General features: G+C 34.8%; 5 protein-coding genes across 5 annotated transcripts; 4 read left to right on the top strand and 1 right to left on the bottom strand.

The window, feature by feature from the left end:
* Nucleotides 1-2,391: 2,391 nt before the first annotated feature.
* Nucleotides 2,392-3,932, top strand: LOC17876306 (peroxidase 71). The gene is made up of 3 exons (XM_006280743.2): nucleotides 2,392-2,865; nucleotides 2,973-3,135; nucleotides 3,362-3,932. Exons 1-3 carry the CDS (start codon nucleotides 2,446-2,448, stop codon nucleotides 3,763-3,765), a joined length of 987 nt encoding a protein of 328 aa, XP_006280805.1. The 5' UTR covers nucleotides 2,392-2,445; the 3' UTR covers nucleotides 3,766-3,932.
* A 5,069-nt stretch (nucleotides 3,933-9,001) lies between these two features.
* On the top strand, nucleotides 9,002-10,650 carry LOC17876006 (peroxidase 70). The gene is made up of 3 exons (XM_006281700.2): nucleotides 9,002-9,466; nucleotides 9,570-9,729; nucleotides 10,097-10,650. Exons 1-3 carry the CDS (start codon nucleotides 9,047-9,049, stop codon nucleotides 10,513-10,515), a joined length of 999 nt encoding a protein of 332 aa, XP_006281762.1. The 5' UTR covers nucleotides 9,002-9,046; the 3' UTR covers nucleotides 10,516-10,650.
* A 2,447-nt stretch (nucleotides 10,651-13,097) lies between these two features.
* LOC17877245 (peroxidase 69) lies at nucleotides 13,098-14,565 on the top strand. The gene is made up of 3 exons (XM_006280730.2): nucleotides 13,098-13,573; nucleotides 13,688-13,847; nucleotides 13,969-14,565. Exons 1-3 carry the CDS (start codon nucleotides 13,148-13,150, stop codon nucleotides 14,376-14,378), a joined length of 996 nt encoding a protein of 331 aa, XP_006280792.1. The 5' UTR covers nucleotides 13,098-13,147; the 3' UTR covers nucleotides 14,379-14,565.
* Nucleotides 14,566-15,643: 1,078 nt separating this feature from the next.
* LOC17875804 lies at nucleotides 15,644-17,401 on the bottom strand. The gene has a single exon (XM_006280403.2). The coding sequence runs from the start codon at nucleotides 17,281-17,283 to the stop codon at nucleotides 15,946-15,948; it is 1,338 nt and encodes a 445-aa protein (XP_006280465.1). The 5' UTR covers nucleotides 17,284-17,401; the 3' UTR covers nucleotides 15,644-15,945.
* A 1,200-nt stretch (nucleotides 17,402-18,601) lies between these two features.
* LOC17874812 (non-specific lipid-transfer protein-like protein At5g64080) lies at nucleotides 18,602-20,089 on the top strand. Its single transcript, XM_023782415.1, has 3 exons — nucleotides 18,602-19,081; nucleotides 19,307-19,333; nucleotides 19,725-20,089. The coding sequence occupies exons 1-3, from the start codon at nucleotides 18,724-18,726 to the stop codon at nucleotides 19,883-19,885; spliced, it is 546 nt and encodes a 181-aa protein (XP_023638183.1). The 5' UTR covers nucleotides 18,602-18,723; the 3' UTR covers nucleotides 19,886-20,089.
* The last annotated feature ends 679 nt before the right edge of the window (nucleotides 20,090-20,768 follow it).

Below are 20,768 nucleotides of genomic sequence, written 5' to 3'. Positions count from 1 at the left end.
TTAAAAAACAAATGGCTATATATGTTTGAGGATTTTTCGGAAAACCCTTTTAAATATATATATAGAAAATATGTATACTTATATATCGTTTGGCAGTAGACGTTGGAGTTAATCGAGGCACTCGACAACTATCTTATTCAAACCAAAAAAAAAAAAAGAAGAAGAAGATATGATATTGAACTCTTTAGTCAGCTACATGTTGTTCATCATCAATTTTGTCTGAATTACAAAGTCTAAAATCATTTTTTCTTCCGCACAAAAACAAACTCAACTTAATATTCTTCTGAAAATCCGTAATATCCCCATGAAGTGTAAAATTGTATGGTTGGATGGAGATAGAGAGGTATTCATCAGAGTCAAACTTATAGTCTAATTTAATAAAGACATGCATATATGCTAACCAACCAATACAAACAAACGCATACGTTGGCAGATATTGTAAAATACATATAAACAAGTTAGAGATACTGATCTATAATTTTTAGTAGTTATATGTCAAATCCAAAAATAATGGATACAGACACAATCGTGTGTTCACTGAAACTTCAAACACACATGACATCAAGGAAAACAAAACGAAAGCGAAAAATCCGGAAGATTTTTGGAAGCCGGAGAACTTTAAACCGGAGATACTTCCAAAACCACTAATTGCCGGATTCCGCAGCCTCTTCTCGACCGACTCTTCTTATGATGACAATTCGCTCAAAGTCAGCTTCCAGAGAACCTTATCAATTTCGATCTCTTTTATTCTTATATCTGTCTATGTATTTTTTTTTTTTTATCTCCCAAATTAGTTCTCTCTTCGTCTATGCATACATTTACTGGACGTATTATTCATTATATGCATGCATATATATCTAAATTCTATTATACATCGTGTAACTAAGTAACTTAATTATACACCATCAACATGAAGGGAAGTATATTACAAAATTACAATATTTTCATACATGTAAACGCATATAGTAAACAATCCTAATTTGACACAGTCTTGGTCATAATCTGAATCTTATTTCATATTCAAGAAGAACTAATATATATAAAATCAAGCTTTTGACCCAAAAGAAACTAACAAAATCATTATATTTAGAGAGGAGTATAGACAAATAAAAGCTCATGATATTCTCAGGATCGATGATCATCTAGATCTTATCTTGTATACAGTCAGCGGTCATGTTTCTGAGGAATATCAATTAGAACAATAATACTATATGAGTCATGTACCAAAAATATAAGCTTCATCTAAATCTTTAGTTCTTCGTGTGATCTACATATATTTGAAGTGTTACTAGCCTTTGGAGATAATGTGGTTTTCACCCACCCAAGTTAGGTTTTTTTTTTTAAGTTGTGCAAGTTATGGTTTGCCCAAAAGTCGTTTGATGAACAAGATAATTAGTGATTCTGTAAGGCAAGGGACCAGGATTTGTATAAACTTCTTAAGAAAATAAATCTCCTTTGTGTCTTTTACTCTCTTTTTTATGCGTTACGTTATTATCCATTAGTTTTTCTTTTGGCTCTTGCACTATAGTTAACACATCGAAAAAAAAAAAAAAAACACATCGAAAAATATACTCCGATATCATGCTTTCTATTACACTTGCCACTATATATCTCGCACCAATTCTCAGAGTACTTAATTTCCATAGTTTGTAGAATGAAACCAGATTTTCTTGATATTTTAAGACATCTCTACATTACCAATCATCATGCATGATTCTAATCAAAGCGTAACCGAATCATGTCAGAAGTAACTTCATTTAATTCACAGTGTAGCTTTAAATTGAGATATATACCTTCGGATATTTTCATATTAAAATCCACTAGGCAGAGACTTTTTGCACTTTGTAAGTAAGTACGCACAGTATTTGTCGTTCGTTCTAATCCTTCTCTCTAGCTAATTGAGTGTGAGAGATATCCACCTACCAAAAATTGGATGTATTCAGATTTTCCACTCAATAATTAATAAAAATAATTATCCTCATTAACAATTTTATATATTTGCTGTAAATGAAAACCAAATTTCAAATTTCCTACGCAAACAATATTTCTATCATTCGTTACATATATATTCAATCAATTTCACGGGAATGATCAAAACAAACAAAATCCAAAACAAATTGATTTTAAAGTCAACGAGTCGACCAGCTCACACCGCAAAGAGACCAGCAACACGCGCTTTTGAATTCTCTCACTAACGATGTCGTTTTGTCTAAAATACTCTAAATCTCCAGTCTCCACAAACACTAAAGCCGGATTAGTTGACTCAACACGTCATTCTTTGACTTGTCAATCTCCTCTCTTTTTTTTTATTTTTTATTTTATTTTGTGGTCTGTCAATCTCCTCTCTATAAATAGTATTCTAACAACGAGCTAATTCCCTACTCACTTAAATCTACTTAAACACACACTTCATCTTCTTTAGAGCCCTAAAAATATAACTTCAAGATGGGTTTGGTTAGATCATTGTGCTTATTTATAACCTTCCTTACTTGTCTCATCAGCTCGGTCCATGGCCAAGCCGCCGCAAGGCCGGGTCCTGTTTCTGGCACAAGGATCGGGTTTTATGCGACCACGTGTCCTACGGCTGAAACCATCGTCCGAAATGCCGTGAATGCTGGTTTCAGTTCCGACCCAAGAATCGCACCCGGGATTCTGAGAATGCATTTCCACGACTGTTTTGTCCAGGGTTGTGACGGTTCCATCCTTATATCGGGTGCTAACACCGAGAGGACCGCCGGTCCGAATCTCAACCTCCGTGGATTTGAAGTCATAGACAACGCCAAAACGCAGCTCGAAGCAGCGTGTCCGGGAGTTGTCTCTTGTGCTGATATTTTAGCCTTAGCCGCTCGTGACACTGTCGTCCTCGTAAGCAAATATGCAAATGAATTTGACTTTAAAGTGCATGAATTTTACTTGTCTTATTTTAGTATGTAAATAACACGTTATACGTGCATGGGTTAATTTGCATGCAGACGAGAGGATCAGGCTGGCAAGTACCAACGGGACGTAGAGATGGTCGCGTTTCTTTGGCGTCTAATGCTAACAATCTCCCTGGCCCCCGTGACTCTGTTGCCGTTCAACAACAGAAGTTCTCAGTCTTGGGACTCAATACCCGTGATCTCGTCGTCCTATCTGGTAAGTACTATATATAAACTTAACACATTCAAGAACTCTAACACTCCATGTGTTCATTGAATACTTGGCAACCGTCAAGTACCTAAAACATCTTAATTGCCGAACCTCTTAAGTGCGTGAAGAGACTATTAACATTAAGAAGAAACATTATCTGCAAATCCTTAGGATCAGAATAATTAATAACAACATATATATACTAAATCAATATTGGTACATGATTTAACAGGAGGACACACGATCGGAACAGCAGGATGCGGTGTATTCAGGAACAGGCTTTTCAACAGCACCGGACAACCCGCGGATCCAACCATAGACCCAACATTCTTGGCGCAGCTTCAAACACAATGTCCCCAAAACGGAGACGCTTCAGTGCGCGTTGATCTTGACACCGGAAGCGGAACCACTTGGGACACTTCTTACTACAACAACCTAAGCCGTGGTCGTGGAGTTCTCCAATCCGATCAAGTCCTTTGGACCGATCCAGCCACTAGACCCATTGTGCAACAGTTGATGGCTCCTAGAAGCACCTTCAACGGTGAGTTTGCGAGGTCAATGGTCAGGATGAGTAACATTGGTGTCGTTACGGGGGCTAATGGCGAAATCCGTAGGGTTTGCTCTGCGGTTAATTAATTAAACCCGTCGTGATAAAACTTTCATGGCGTTAAGTACTTGTTCCGAGTGTGATTTTAAATTCCAACAATAAATAAACCAATAGTAAACGACATAAGAAAAAACCCAAAAGTGGGTTAACTAATGAAAATTGTATCTATATATATAAAGTGTTGGTATTCGATTTCTTTTGGTTTGGTTTTTATTAATAAAATGTTATTTCATCACAAAAAAAATTATGGCTTGGTAATTAAATTTTGTGAGCTATGTCAAAACATATCTTAATTTCGTAATACCATGCATGAGAACTGCAGTGAGACGTCGGAGATCATATTCAATAATCAATATGCATGTATCATAACTAATGATTTAAAACTGAGGCTGGATACAAACTAAGTACAGAACTATACGTACAAAGGAAGATATAATAAATATCATCAAAACTCGAGTAATTTAAACAATAAACAATCGATAAATATATGATAAAATTTTGAACTATAAACCTAGATCAGAGTAATATACCAACCGATTTATTATGATTTTTTTTTAATATACGAAAATATATGAAGAATTAAAAGGGTAATACAGCCACCATGGTGGAGTATTATAAGTTTGATACAAGAAAACTTATCAAAATAGGTGAGCCAAATTAACATACCCAATGGTAAGTTTACCGAAAAGGACGTAACAATGATGGATTCTTGACATTTTGCTTTAGTCTTCTAGATCATAAATTAATTATATAGCATAACGAAATTAAAATCTGGCTAATCTCTTGATAATCTCAAGTATTAAGGATTAAAGACGGCCAAAATTAATACTCTTGTCTCTTCAATAATATTGCAAAACTTGTTAGTTAACCTGTCACGATCTCTCTAGTTTTGAAATCCCAATCATTCGTTGCATTCTGGAAATCTTTGGTCTAAGTATTATTTCTTACTAACTAAATAATAGTGATCGAACGCGAGAACTTAAGTGATATGTAATCAAAGCTTTGACCCAAAAACAAAAAAAAAAAGAAAAGATATGTAAACCACAGGCAAAGCTTATCTTGATCTAGTCACTGTCATTTTTTTTTTCTACCATATGCAATTGCAAATGCATGAATCAAGAAACTTTGGCAATCCTATATTAGGCTATTATAGTTAATATGGTGTACGCGTGTTGATAAGTTTGATTTGTATATATTAAGTGAATGTATTAGCTGTATTGATTTAGACGGAGCTACTAGCTAATTCTTTTCACACTTTCAAAGAACGTAACTTACAGTAGTATTAGATGAGAAACAGTATTATATTGTATATACATAACTAAATCCGCATGTCAATGGTCGAGTAGGTTAATTATATTTTTATGTATAGTAAACATAACTCCAAAAATAAACGTATACTATATTTTTAGCATTTGGTATTAACTAAAATTTTATCCATAACATGTAAATAAAAAAAAATGTAGAGATGGCGTGGCTTCACGCGTCTTGTCAATTATTTTAGATTCGAAGCTAAAAACTCCAAAACGGTTCGATGGAGTCCGTGTAAAACGTCTATTATTTCAACGATTCCATTCTTTATATTATATCGTTTTCAATTGTCCACTCCAATAATTTTTAGGATAACAAAAATAGATAGAAACGAGACAATATTCCAATTGAGTCGTCGTTGACTATTGATATATGCATGTTTTTTTTTTTTTTTTATGCACACTAAAAAAATTGTTTCTGATATATATTTGATTATATTTGTAGTGCTTCAGACGCATTTTAAACATTAAAGAAGGTATGTGGTTATATTGCAGTCAACCTCCTCGATTAGTTATGAAATTGGTAGTGCACATTATAACTAAAGAGTGATGGATTTTTTATTGGTGTTGATGTTTTATCCAAAATACAGAATATTCCCCGAGACAAAAACTTTGATGACTTTTGTGAAAAGTCGAGGTTTTTCGTGTTCATTCGTGTTCATTGTCGTAGAGAGTCTTTATTCCAAATGTACATGTAGCTAGACTGGCCAAACTTAATACTATTTTATACATCTATTACTATTGTTTACATATAAAGAAATTGATCATGAGGTGTACATTTTTTTGGCCTTTAGGGTAAGTTGACGTTAAAATGATTTGTGTGTTGAAAAATTAATACAGTACTATATATTAATAATGGAATGTGTTAAGTAGGTCTAACAATTGATGTTGAAGGGGGCGAGTCCTCGTGCCTTCTCGTGAGAAAAGGAAAACGCGTAGACATAACAACAACAACAACAAGTGATTACAAAAAAAGGAAAGATAATAACAAGACGTAGTTTACCAGAGAATATGGCCGACAATTCGTCTTTTTCATCATATTTTTACTTTTGCTTCTTTTTGTTGGAGAATACTACATTGTATCATAGTTTTAGATAAATTACAAAAAAATATACTAAATTATCATAAGTCAATAGATAAAATTGACAGTGTCTATATATATGTGTTAAAGTGTATATGTTAATTTTTAATTTCAAACATTGTAGTCCCGTGACATCAATCTTTTGGCCTACTTGAACAGCAAGTTGCATCATCATATTCTAGAATACACAAACAATCAAACTTTCTTAACTTCTTCTTAATTATTTTCTCTGTCAACACACATATATGATTAGATATACAATCTTTCTTCTCTTCTTCTTTACTTTTTTTAATTTTCCGTCAACACAAATCCATATATTTATGTTAAGTATAAATAAATATAATTAAATTTATTAGTTTCTTGATGTTGCCATGAATTTGTATATATTTTCACATCTACTGTACAATTCAAACTAGGTCCGGACCCGCGTTGTAGCGCGGAGAAAATTACCGGGTTTTTAGTCCTTTGTACGTTGCGAGATAATTTTATTTGTGTTTGCTTTACTTTATTTTGATCAGTAATTAATTTTTATCATTTTTATATTGTATGTGTTGGTTTCGAATATGTTCAAAATTATTTAAATTGTATGATTTTAGTTGGATTGTTAATTTTAGAACAATATGTGACATATATACATGTATAAATATTATACAATGAAAAAAAAATATTATACAGTGAATCATTTTTAAAATGTAGGGATTGACCCGCGGTACACCGCATAATCATAAATACATGATTTTAACTTGGATCTTTCATGCAGTTTTGTAAAGTTGCAAATCTCTAGAATAAACAAATAAAGAGCCAATGATTTCTTATTTCTTATCGTGTTTAAATGTAAAATCTGTGTTGATGTTACAATTTTCTGGTAGCAAAAACTTATTTATATAGATCATATTTTCTTAGGGTTAAATTGAAAAAGATTAGTTTTATAATCAACCCAGAAATTCGAAATTATTGCCAAATAAATATTAAAGATGGTCATAGAGGAAAAAAAAAATATATATTAAAGATGGTTGAAAATGAAATATCCGGTAACTGGTGTGAAGATCTTAGTTAATATAGGAGAAAACTATACATCCAAATATCAATATAGGATATTTAAGGAAGATTTTGTTTTGAAATATTATGGATAATTTGATAATGATTATTTTATATTTAATTTATATTTCTGATTTTTAGGTTAATTTGTTAAACCAATATACAAAATCATACATTAATGTATTTTCCTTAAACAAATTAAGATTAATGTACTTTCCCAAACCGATATTGATGGTTTAATTTGGTAGATTTCGAAATAATATATATGGAAACTGGTATTTAATATCCTTAAATTTTTAGTAAGATCCAACTGAAAAATTCCAGGTTAATTTTTTTTTTTTAAACCCGACCCAAGAAGCATTTGTACTTCTCTTTTACTATAGTAGGGATATCTCTTGCGTAATCACTTTAATTAAGAGAAAGTTAAACCATTTCATTTCTTATACTAGCCATTGATCGTTGCACACACACACGAAAAAAAAATTTAACCACTGATCAGATCATTTGAAAATAAATTTTCATATACGTTCAACGGAATTGCGTATATTATTAGAGTACAATTTGTGTTTCTATTAAAGTTTGAAAGAGTTGATAATAATCCAACCAAAAACTAAGGGGGTGGGGAAGATAAACTTATATAACCGTGTTACGAGACGTGAAACTACGTGACTTATTATTCCGCTAGAGAAACAAACATGCGCTATCAAACACAAATTGAAGAGTTTAATATTTAATATGTTTTGTCCCACTCGTCCAAATATTACTATTATTTCTTTTGCGTTGCGTGTTGCTTTTAACACATAATGACTAGTTGTATTATTATTTTTTCTTTATAACCCATATAATTATATGAATTATGTTATATGGTTTTGTCCGAGCGCTACTCTAATCAAGGACTTCTAAACATTTGCTAGAAGTTTTTATCAACTGAACTATTTGCGTTTGATAACTAGTTGTATTAATTAAGCAACGCAATACTTAAAATTAATTAAATTAAACCCCTCAAACTTGTTTTAGGACAAAATCCATTAATTATGAAGGGAATATTATGATTTCATTAGGTTTATATGTCTGTTTATACTGATATTTTTCTTATAGTATAATCAATTAATCTAGCTACGTGTTAAAAATATCAGTGACATAAAAGATCTTAATTATTTTTAGTAATTTTCATTGACAAGTTTTGCCAGTAATTAATGACAATCGAAGTTGTATGTTAGATGTTACGTTAATCAAATATACATATTTATATAGCCAAATCTAATAGTTACGTATAGTCATTTAATTTGGATATAAAGTATATATACTCTACATCTAAACTAGAAAAAAAAACTTGAATATCTCCTTTTTCTTCTATAATAACGGGTATAGTAGTATAGTACTAACTTGAACATATATCAACGTATATTTGTGACAAAACTCATTCACGAGTCACCACAACCACAACCACTCTAATTGGGTTTCTAAAACTACTAATGTTTCTGAAGATTATTAATAAGCCATATTATATGTAGAGCATTAACCAGAGGTATTAAAAATTAAGAAAAAATAAAACAAGAAACTCCCAAATCTACGTGTAGGTAGTTAGGTACATACATGGACCATATTCATATGCTTAAATACAATATTAACAAAACAAATCAATAAATTAAAATAAAATTACGATTATAAAATTATAATACCAGTAAAACGTAGCTCCAATTAGTTAATGATCGTAGCACGGCATTGCTTACTCACTTAACTGTACGAATCATTTAGGGCTATTTTTCACTATAAATACACACAAAAATCTCAAACTGTTAAACACAACAAATCAAAAGTAGTAATCCGAATTAGATTACATATATGCACCATTTGGTTAAAAACTAATTAGAAGAAACCAAAATGGGAAGTGTTACAAATTATAATCCTCGCTGCGTTATCTTACTTTTATTCACTGTCCTAGCCGCGACTGCAACCAAACACAGGAACAATTTCCTCCCAAGGCCTCGGCTCGGGTATTACGGTAGTTCATGCTGGAATGTAGAATCGATAGTGCGGTCTGTGGTGCAGTCTAACTATTTTGCTAATCCAGCCAATGCTCCGGGGGTTTTGCGTATGCACTTTCACGATTGTTTCGTCCAAGGCTGTGACGCCTCCATTCTCCTTGCCGGACCTAACTCTGAGAGAACGGCGATACCAAATCTATCGTTGAGAGGCTTTAATGTCATCGAAGAAGCTAAAACTCAGCTTGAGATCGCTTGTCCTCGAACAGTCTCTTGTGCTGATATTCTCTCACTCGCTGCACGTGACTTCGTCGTTTTGGTATAACTATAACCCACTTTTATTATATATAATTAAGTCCATAGTTTATAATCGTTTTTTTTAATATATTTTAAATGGAAATAAATTTGATACGTATGTGTAGGCTGGTGGACCATGGTGGCCAGTTCCATTGGGACGACTCGATGGTAAGGTTTCGCTAGCCTCGAATGTCAATTTGCCCGGACCAACCGACTCCGTTGCCCTGCAGAGGCAAATGTTCTCGGCTAAAAATCTTAATACGCAAGACCTCGTTGTCCTTGTTGGTACGTAAACCAAGTTGGGTTTAGGCCTCGCGCACTGGTTTTAAACATTTTTTCCCCCGATTCTAGTTTATATGTTTGTGAAATATTTCTGCCACTATACACGTTAACCACATGCATGGCGTTGGCGTCACATATTAAATGTATACTACTACAAAATATAGACTCGTAGCATGTGTATGGTATATGGAGTATATTTTAACATTATCTAACAATATCTAACAATTTCTTGCATCTTAAGGCTTAAGTTAACTTAGCATTATTCAAATGATATAATGAATAAGTGATTATATTTTATAACAGTCATACGTTTTTGAAATTCCGTCGAGATACCTTCTAATCCACATAGAGCGTTTGGTACATATAACAGCTGGACACACGATAGGAACGGCCGGGTGTGGTGTGTTTAGGAACAGGTTCTTCAACTACAAGAACACAGGAAGTCCGGACCCAACCATCTCCCCCAGTTTCGTCCCTCAAATCCAATCTCAATGTCCTCTCAACGGCGACCCTGCCACTCGTGTCGTACTAGACACAGGAAGTGGAGACCAGTTCGATACGTCGTATCTTAACAACTTGAGGAATGGTCGAGGAGTCCTCGAGTCCGATCAGGTCCTATGGACTGATCCCCAGACCCGACCCATCGTGGAACAGCTTTTAGGACTAAGGTTTCCATTTCTGTGGTTCGGACAGGAGTTCGGGAGGTCAATGACCAAAATGAGTCAGATTGAGATCAAGACGGGTTTGGATGGGGAGATTCGTAGGGTTTGTTCTGCCGTTAACTCATAAAGAAAAAAATAGTTAACCATTATGATATGATATAAAGTATGAATAAAAATGGAGGTCATAAATCCCAAGTGTTTAGTTACGTCAATGTAAGTGTGATACAAAAAACATTTCTTAACTTAAGATTTTCTTAAGAACTCATCAATAATAATTGTATTTTGTCTCTGAATCACACATGAGAAAAAGAAAAAAAAAAGTTATGCATCCATAAACTTGAGAAATTCAACTATACTATATATGTATGTGTGTAATTCTCCATGTTTATATATATATCTATATAGTATTGCTATTTATGACCCAAAAAAATACAAAATCTTGTACATTTCCTATCTCATATACAGTAAATACTAAATATAGAAGAAGAAAACAAAAAAATATATAGAATAACAATTTCAGTTTGTCCAAAAAATATAGAATAACAATTAGGTATATATATATATATATATACGATGAATTGGGTTAATACCACAAACATTAGTTTTCAACTCGAGGCAATAAAAGTTATTAAAGATATAAAAAAATAACCACCATTTAAATTTCATAAAATAGTATATATATATAGAAGAATTTGGTGGCACGAGGTTTTTCGCTAATTCCCGGCAGGAAACTAGGTGATGAATATTATTGCTCGGTGCATGATGGGTAAAATTTGTCTTCTCTGAATTTTTTTTATTTTTTTTAATTATATTTTTAAAATTGACATCATTTATATTAATAACAATATAACCGTTGAACTATGAATTCTTATCCGTTCCTTATAATTTATTTAATCTATAATTTGTAAAATGTTTAAATGAAATTTTGAATAGACTTCACAAAAATAAAATAAAAGTAAAGTGAAGTCAAGAAGAAAAGTTAGAAACGATCAGTTTGGGATTCACTGTTCGAAAATGAATCTAATCATTGTTGAAAATGATTTAAAGGAATAATAATAATAATAAGTAGTTGACTTTGAAAATAAAAGAGCAAAAAAGGCTAGTCAATGTAAAATTATGCCATTGGAAGTTGTCTTTTGGTGGTTTCATTAAACAAGACATCCTCAGTCAAATTATACGTACATTCCTCTTTTTTCCACCGCCTAGTATAGCTAATCTCTTTACAGTGCTGTAGCTTTTCATTGTTAGATTTTTTCATTTGAGTTCATAATTATACTCTTTTTATCATTATTATCTCTTAAAATGGTAACTTTTTCCTTCACTGCATGTTTAATTTTTTGCAAATTTTACAACAATGAATACATGAAAAAAAAATTGTATCTAAATTTGGCCTGTGGAAAAGGTTTATTTGACCAAGTCTATAATCATTAGTTAAACATCATAATGTATCTCCCCCGTTTAATATCCTTTGACAATGTATTTGCCTTGATCGTATAGTCGAATTTTCGTAACAAAATGATAATTATATAACTAGGATTGTTTCAAACTCCTATATCTAGGATGATTTCAAACTCTTTAGAATGTTATGCTAACTAGGATTGTTGCAAACTCTTTAGAGTGTTATGCTTTCTGGCGACGAAAAAAAAAAAACTCAAAAGACCAAAATTTAAAGCTTAAAAAGAATGATTAATTAAAAATATACACACAAGTTGTAATTGAATGGTCGTCACACACGTTTTTTTCGTCATAAAGAAAGTTACACATATGTATGCATGCCAGCTGCGAGTATATATAGTATATACTAATGTTATGTTATTACAGCTTGTTACATGTTAATTACTTCAACTTATGAAAGTGATTAACTAACTACAGTCATCGTTACATATCCATATTCTCTTTGTTTTGTTCTTTTCCCATCGATGGTTGAAAGATTCCGTGGCGGTGAATACTTTAGATTTGTTTAATTCTTCGTAGAATCATTAGTAGTACGTATTAGTAGTAAATCCAAAAGAATAGAAAAACTAATTTACCATTATAAGCAGACGAATTAATCATTATAAAAAGTCAACTATATATGCCCGTTACAAAAATATTATCCATAACCACAAAACATTCTGACCAAAAAAACGTTGTAAACTATATTATCCCCACGCAATTGATCAAACTAATCTATGAAGCAATCTTTGACCTAATAAAACATCACTATTGCGCGTGGTACCACCTCACATTCTAATTTTTTTCTTAGTGTAATTTTTTGATAAATTTTTCTTAGTGTATCTTTTATTTCTCCAACACGTAAACCAAATTAAGTAATCAAATGTTTTACCAGTTTATTGCTAACCACATTTGTAATTTCCATTCTACCGACCAGTTTAAGATGCCTTTCGTTTATATATACCAAATAATTATTATAGGGACGTTTGATCAAACTATGATTCTCTAACCAATAATCTACAACTTAAAACAAAGATAGTTTCCCACAAGAACTGAAAATATGTATAATACATACATATATGTTCAATGGACCGACTCATGCACGTCATAATGTAAACTAATTATTAACTAATGATCAATAAATTAATAAGCTTATAATGATAAAAAAAAATTCCCATAAATTTCGGGGTCGTGTGTCGAAGTTGCTCCTTGGGCGACTTTTTTTTGCCTATATATACAAACCCTTTAACACCAGACTCAAAACACACAACAAATAGCAACTTTGATAAAGCTAAAAGATTCTCTTAGTTACTCAACGAAACAAAATGAGTCGTGGTTATAATTTTCTATGCATATTAGTAACGTTTTCAGTATTAGTTGCAGCTGTAACCGCACAAGGGAACCGTGTCTCAAGTCGAGGTGGTGGTCGAAGACCGCGAGTTGGGTTTTACGGGGATAGATGCCGAAACGTAGAGTCTATCGTGAGATCGGTGGTTCAGTCTCATGTCCGGTCTAACCCGGCTAATGCACCTGGACTTTTGCGAATGCATTTTCATGATTGCTTTGTCCGTGGCTGCGATGGCTCGATTCTCCTCGCTGGTAACGCCTCGGAGAGAACCGCAGGTCCCAACCGTTCATTGAGAGGATTCGAAGTTATTGACGAGGCTAAGACTCGGCTTGAGGCTGCTTGTCCTCGAACTGTTTCTTGTGCTGATATTCTCACCCTTGCTACCCGTGACGCAGTCGTTTTGGTAACATACTAAAATTATTACACGCATTACATATACCACCTACAAGCCTACAATCAAGGAATATATTATAGCATGGTGCCGTGTTTAACGGTCGTTTAATATTGGTTTATGCAGAGCGGTGGGCAAAGCTGGAAAGTGCCATTGGGACGTCTCGACGGCCGAATCTCGCAAGCCTCAGACGTGAACTTGCCCGGACCAAGCGACCCCGTCAGTAAGCAGAAGCAAGACTTTGCTGCTAAAACTCTCAACACATTAGACCTCGTAACTCTTGTTGGTACGTGTAATTGCATATATAGTACAAATGCAACACTTTAGAATTATTCAGAAAATAATTAGCCATTTGTTGGTATATTTATATCCAACTAGCTAACTTAGTAAATTTTGGTTTTGACCAGGCGGACACACAATAGGAACTGCTGGCTGCGGTCTAGTAAGGGGAAGGTTCTTTAACTTCAACGGCACAGGACAACCCGACCCATCAATCGACCCAAGTTTTGTCCCCCTGATTCAGGCTCGGTGCCCTCAAAATGGAGGCACCCGAGTCGAGTTAGACGAGGGAAGTGTTGACAGGTTTGACACATCGTTCCTAAGAAAGGTGAGGTCAAGTCGCGTGGTTCTCCAATCTGACCTAGTCCTATGGAAGGACACTGAGACCCGAGTCATCATTGAAAGGTTATTAGGCTTACGCCGACCATCTTTGAAGTTCGGAACCGAGTTCGGGAAGTCGATGGTCAAGATGAGTCTCATAGAAGTTAAGACTGGCTCAGATGGGGAGATTCGTAGGGTTTGCTCAGCGATCAATTAAGAACTAAAAAAACACAAATGTGAAGTTTGTTTTTAATATATGAACTTGTTAACTAATAATCATTTGGTTGATATAATAAGCTTTGCTATAGCATCTCGTGGTCGATGGTTACGTTTTGGTTTTTCAAGTGTAAGATTGTACTTGTAACAAAAATGTAAAATATATAAAAGTGTTATTTGTTTCTTTACCCGTGTACGGAAGGTATTTAAATGAGCGAACTTTTCAAGGAAGTAAAAGTGTTGAATATGTTTGATTAATCAATGGAAGCTTTACCTATTCTCCATCAGTAATGATTGGCAACTCATAAACTAATTAATCACTAGTTTTGACGTATTTATTGGAGTTGATATTATTGTTGTTGGGTCAATTTATGGATTAGAGGAGTTAACACTCTTGCGAATTCCACCTCTAATCATTATCCGAAGTTTGTTTTTATCGGAAATTCCTAATTAGATAACGAATTGTTTTTTTTGGTCAAAGAAAACGAAATGTCTAATTAGGGTTTTTGTAATAATCATTTATGTAGCACAATAATGATGTTTTAGTTTATTATTAATACAAGATTTGGGTGTTTGATTTCTGAGGTGCCGTTACGCTGTCATATTCAATGCAACATCCCCACTTAAAATCGAAACAGATGTAACTTATGGGCTATCCTTTATGTGTGAATTTGATTCATAATAATGTGGACTATCAACAATAAAACCAATAATCAAACTTTTTTTGGAAGATATTGAATCGATGGAGAATGATGTTTACGGATCATTAGTTCGATTTTGTGCCAAAGTAAATAGGCCATTGTTCTGATAAATTAGTCATAAGAGGTCAACATGATATAATAAATTGACGAATGATTTGTAATTTCCTTCCAAAACTCTTTAGCTTCAAACATAAAGCATGATGTTACTACATAATAGTAACGGCCTCTCCAAATTATATGCATGGCCAAAGTAATGAAAACTTTGGGCTTTTACGGTTCCATTAGTTATTGGCCTTTTCTCCATTTGGGCCTCTTCTATTTGTTTTGCAATTTTGGTAATTACACAGATCATGCAGATCAACGACCATTCATGTACACAGAAACTATTTAGAGAAACATAGAAACATAACAAGATTGTTTTGATACAAACAATATAAAATGCGAAACAATTAGTTATAAGGTATACAAAAAGTGGATTTTTTTAGTTACTAACGGAAAACGAACAACAGGGTATCCAGAATATGATCGGTGAAAACTAGAAGACTTAAAACTCAAGGCAAACGAAAGATACGAAAGGCTTATTGTTGCCACAACCGCAAATTAAGACCATCCTTGTTCAATTAAAATCATACAAAGTACAACACTAAGACCATCGACCACCGCAAATTCTCACAAACATCTCTAACCCAAACCAAATTAACCCTCAGAAAGTCTTAAAAGCATCACAACAATGTGAAACCACAAAACACTCTACATCAAATCTGCAATTTTTCATTTGTCCCCTTCCCCTCACATGTTTCAAATTCAACTATACATCATAACCTACACAAACCAAAACAATTTTCAGATTTAAAAGAAACACTAGACTCACTTTGATGCCAGAAGAATCTCGGGTTTTTTCGCCTTGCTTGGAGTGTTCACATTTGAGGAACCATTAACAGTCTCTGTAGATACGGTCTTTGCCGCGGTTCTTGCGCTTGTATCGAGGTTAACTAAACTCCTCGTAGCTAAAATAGCCTGGGGATTCAAATCATGAGAGGCTCTTGCGTACAATGATCTTACTCCATTGGAAGCTGCATCTTTGACATCTCCAGTATTCAATGGACTAAGCAGGCAATGACCTAGGATCCGTAGCGTAGGTTGAAACAGCTCCCATGGAAGTGGAATCCTCACTCCTCTTCCTCCAATGCCATCAGAGCTAGAGTGTTCTTCGTTCTCTCTGATTGCTAATCTATCAAAATCCTCTTCGATCTCAAGGCTACGTCCACTACTGCCATTGAAAGAGGAAGAATCTCCAAAACCATTGGTCAGTGCTAAGACTTTGTCTTCGTCTCCATCGATCTTTTCCTTGCAGTCGCAGTCTTGACCAGCCCAACTAGCAGCGAATTTACAGAATTCGAGCTTGGACCAAGCAGGCATCTGTGAGATCTCTTTGAAATAGCATTGTAGTCCCACGCCAACGATACTAGCTCTCTTAGTTGACTTAACCGCGATCTGAGGCTCAAGCTGCGGAGACAAGACTCCGACGGAGGCGGTTGAATTAGAATCACGCGATTTGTCAACGCCGTTTCTCGGAGAATGGTAAAGAGAGGGCTGAGAGAGATCTGGAATGTGTACGAGTATAGGTTTACCTGCGCGAGCTTTAACCTCGGCGGCGTAGATTGCGAGAAGCACAGCTTCGAATCCGGAGAGAGAAGGAAGAGACGACGAATCAAAAGAATGAATTCGAGATAAGTACATTCCGACGAGTAAGGGGAGGAACGAGAGGACGACGAGACGAAGCGGGGGATCAGAGGAGAGGTAGGTTTCGTATAGCCATTGACAAAGCGGATCAGATCCAGAACCAGAAGCTGGATTGCAAAGACAAGACGAGATCAATGAGTAAGCAGCACGAGAAGAAAGTAACGATAGCGCCGGCCGATCGGAATCAGCCAGAGAAGAGATCGGAGTTACGTCGCCGTCTTCCGAGTGAGAATCGCCAGAGAGGAGAGACGAGAGAGAGAGGATGCGAGATCGTTGCTTGGAGACTGATTCCCACCAGGAATGCATCGGATCTCGATCGGCGGCGGCAGAAGGGGAGATTCCTGAGACGGCAGCGGCATTAGCGGTTGGTGTGGTGGTGGATTTGAAACGGTGAGGAGTAGATGAAGAGGTGGAGGACGACGGAGAAGGTGAGCCGCCGGGAGGTTTGACGGAGAAGTCCATGGGAATTGAGTTTGACTTGAGAGAGACAAAAGGGAAGTTTTTAGCAGCACCCGATAAACAAGGATGATTGAAATTGTTTGTTCGATCAGGACCAGTCTAATACAATTTGCTTATTATGGGGCAGTTTTCGAAAGATGATAGAAGTTATGGTGTGGTTTTATTATTTGTTTCTTACGAAAGGTTAAAAGAACTCTAGTAAGGCCAGGATCGATGGGCTTTGGGTTCACGGCCCAATTACAGTGTTATTAGTTTCGAATAATAAATAGGGGAAAAAATAGGGAAATTAGTTACCGTCCAGTAATGCTTGAAGTCGGTAGGTAGCTTTTCTTCTTTACGATTCCGAATAGCTCCGATTCTATGATCTTTACACGTCGACCAAATCAAATCACCAACCAGATTCTTTTTTTCATTTTCAGAAATAAGATTTGTTGCTTTTAACATACAAATGGCAAATCATCCTTAATATACAAATACAAATGCATGTATGTAGCAAAAAATTGAAGAGCAAGTTATTAACCTAGAAGTAACTTGCTTCTTTGTTTTTCTTTCTATGTAGTAGGTGTATCGTGGAAGCTAAATATAGTAACTATCTTCTTTCTTTTTTCACGTATAGTAATTATCTTCTTTTACTTGTGGGACATACAAAGCAAATATTGACATGCTACAGCCTACAGCTAAGCTAAGTATGTATTGCATTCATATTCTAGTTCAACGACGACTTAAGTCGGTGGTTTAGGAAAAATTAAATCATACACAATCGTTTCACCATTACATGGACTCATGGATTACCGATCCACAACCACAAAGAAGTTGACAATGCCAAACACTAAAGAAGGGTTTTAAAAACAATATATTTCCTTAAAAATTGATTGGTATTTTCTATATTGACCATATATAAGTTGGTTATTATTTGATGTTCTGTTCTTTAAAAGTAGCCACCTTTTTAACACTGGTGTGATTAGTTTTAGATTGTTTTGTTTGGAACCCCTAATTGTTAGAAACATAGCGCCAATTAAGGAAGAATAACTCGGATGTGCGTTCATACTTTTCCTAATACGTACGTACGTAATATGAAAGCTAAATAGCATTAATTTGTTCTGATCAATTTTCAAATTATTAAATTTTGAGGAAAGAATTTTAATTATAAAAAAAAAAAACGCAAGGAAAGATGAAAGGGCAGGTCTCTTCGTAAAAGACCCCACGATCACGCATCCATATGAAAATGGCATGACACGTATACCTAAACGTCATCGTTTCTGCACATTACCCCAAACCCTTAAACCGACCTACTTTATTTATTTACCTCTTCTCCCTTCTTCTTTCTCTCTTCACTCTTTCCACTTCCCCTCGCCATTAAAGTCCTCTCTCTTTCTTTCTCTCCTCAGAAACTCAGAAGAGCAAAGAGAGAAAGAAGAGCAAGAAAGAATCAAATCCCACACAATGGCACTCTCCTCCGCCGTGACACCTCTCCTTCTCGCCGTCCTTCTATCTCTCTCCACCGTCTCAGTACTCAGCGCATCTCACCACCACGTGGCGGCGCCGGCTCCTTCTGTAGACTGCTCGACTCTCATACTCAACATGGCTGACTGTTTATCATTTGTCTCGAGCGGAGGCACGGTGGCGAAACCGGAAGGTACGTGTTGCTCAGGGCTTAAGACGGTGCTCAAGACTGACGCTGAGTGTCTCTGTGAAGCGTTTAAGAGCAGTGCCTCTCTTGGAGTTACTTTGAACATCACTAAGGCTTCTACTCTTCCTGCCGCATGCAAGCTTCACGCTCCTTCCATTGCTAATTGTGGCTGTAAGATCTATTCTTTTCTTCTTTTTTTTTTTTTCTTTTTTTTTTCCTTTTTTTCTTTTCCCATTCTCTAGATCTCTCCTTTTTTTTTATAGCGGTTTCTTAGATCTACATTTTTTTTTAACTATTTTGAGATTTATCTTTTTGAATTTTTTGTTGTTGTTGTTGTCGTGAATTATTGATTTATTTACTTTACAATGCTTATATTTTTATCTGCTGTTCTTGCAGTATCTGTTGCTCCTACTGCTGCTCCAGGTATTTTGTACTTCCTCCCTCTATTGATTTTTTATCATTTGTTTCTTAATTTACTGTTTCATTTTTTTTTGTCTCATGCAATGCTATGCTTTATTATGTTTTTAAATTGTCAATTGGTAATTATAAATAGAAATTGTGTGACGACAAAAAAAAAGAGAGAAATTGTGGATTGTTTTGATCTCCCTGGTTCTTGCTTGGAGCTTTCAAAATAAGTGTGCAATAGAAAACGAGTTATCTGATCATGGCAAAAAAAAAATGTGTGTGTGTGGATGTAAAGACTTTGATTGTTGAGAGATGCGTTACCTTTTTCTCCGTATGTATCAGTATTAGTTGGTTGGTTTCAACTTTTTATACGAGATTGAACTATCTTAATTTGGAATCAATTTTTCAGGTCTTGCTCCAGGAGCTGCTGCTGCTGCTGGACCGGACTCAGCAGGAGGTATACTAGCTCCAAACCCGTCTCAAGGGAACGATGGATCCACCTTGATCCCTATCTCGATCACAGCTCTATTCAGCGCCGTATTGTTCGTATTGTTCTCCTCTAGTATGTAAAAAAACCTGAGCCATTTTCACCAGTTAGATTTGCCTTCATGAAGTTGGTTTTAGGGTCTCTTTAGAGCTTAATTAAAACTATGTGTGTGTTTTTGAGTGTTCTGTTTTGGGACCATATCGGTTTCTCTGTTACTCTTTAGTTTATGTTATTACTTTGCCTCCCACATTGGTCCAAATTTTTATTTCAGCTATCGGTTATTATTATTCGTTGCTCTGGTTTTCATTACTGAACAAAATATCATGAAATCAAAGTGCATGATTCTCCCTAGCTATCATCAGATTCTAAGTGTGTATGATGTACTTTCGTACGTATAAGTTCAAAAGCCAGACAGACATATAAGTTCCGGTGTCCAGACAGACATATACTTTTCCATTCAAAAGCCTCATACATATAAGTATGTTCTTGGACTTACTTGATGAACTTACTTATACGGTCTTTTAAAGTGTTACTGCTGCAAATATTAAAACCTTCTTTGAAAATAAATTTGGTGAAGGAAAAAAACAAAATGTTTCTCACAAATTATAACTTTCTTTTCTTTCATGGTACTAATTAGTTACTAATGATGTTTGCAAAATAAAATTAATTAATTACTACTAATGATTAGCTTTTTATCAAATTCAGAATTAAAATTATAATGGTTAATGAATACTAGACTGGTTTACAAAGAAAAATGAAAATTAGACTAAAAAGAAGAAAAAAAATGATTAAAATGAACTGTCGAGGAGAAAATAAGAAACTGTCGGAGAGTGTTCGTCGTCGTCGTGGACAAATCTCACGTTTATTTCGTCGCCCACGAAGATTTTCAAATGATCGCGTGGACTTTTCCAGCGCACGTTAGATCCCCTCCCTCCCTCCCTTCGCCATTTTTTATATATATTAATA

Source organism: Capsella rubella, unplaced genomic scaffold (genome assembly GCF_000375325.1).
Source record: "Capsella rubella cultivar Monte Gargano unplaced genomic scaffold, Caprub1_0 scaffold_8, whole genome shotgun sequence".
NCBI lineage: Eukaryota > Viridiplantae > Streptophyta > Magnoliopsida > Brassicales > Brassicaceae > Capsella > Capsella rubella.
This window is presented reverse-complemented; position numbering and strand designations above follow the sequence as displayed.

Coding starts and splice junctions, on each gene's coding strand:
- LOC17874812 (XM_023782415.1), top strand. CDS start 18,724: ATGGCACTCTCCTCCGCCGTGACACCTCTCCTTCTCGCCGTCCTTCTA. Junction 19,082..19,306: donor TTCCATTGCTAATTGTGGCT/GTAAGATCTATT, acceptor CTGTTCTTGCAG/TATCTGTTGCTCCTACTGCT. Junction 19,334..19,724: donor TGCTCCTACTGCTGCTCCAG/GTATTTTGTACT, acceptor TCAATTTTTCAG/GTCTTGCTCCAGGAGCTGCT.
- LOC17876006 (XM_006281700.2), top strand. CDS start 9,047: ATGGGAAGTGTTACAAATTATAATCCTCGCTGCGTTATCTTACTTTTA. Junction 9,467..9,569: donor CACGTGACTTCGTCGTTTTG/GTATAACTATAA, acceptor ACGTATGTGTAG/GCTGGTGGACCATGGTGGCC. Junction 9,730..10,096: donor AGACCTCGTTGTCCTTGTTG/GTACGTAAACCA, acceptor TACATATAACAG/CTGGACACACGATAGGAACG.
- LOC17877245 (XM_006280730.2), top strand. CDS start 13,148: ATGAGTCGTGGTTATAATTTTCTATGCATATTAGTAACGTTTTCAGTA. Junction 13,574..13,687: donor CCCGTGACGCAGTCGTTTTG/GTAACATACTAA, acceptor TGGTTTATGCAG/AGCGGTGGGCAAAGCTGGAA. Junction 13,848..13,968: donor AGACCTCGTAACTCTTGTTG/GTACGTGTAATT, acceptor GGTTTTGACCAG/GCGGACACACAATAGGAACT.
- LOC17876306 (XM_006280743.2), top strand. CDS start 2,446: ATGGGTTTGGTTAGATCATTGTGCTTATTTATAACCTTCCTTACTTGT. Junction 2,866..2,972: donor CTCGTGACACTGTCGTCCTC/GTAAGCAAATAT, acceptor ATTTGCATGCAG/ACGAGAGGATCAGGCTGGCA. Junction 3,136..3,361: donor TGATCTCGTCGTCCTATCTG/GTAAGTACTATA, acceptor ATGATTTAACAG/GAGGACACACGATCGGAACA.
- LOC17875804 (XM_006280403.2), bottom strand. CDS start 17,283: ATGGACTTCTCCGTCAAACCTCCCGGCGGCTCACCTTCTCCGTCGTCC.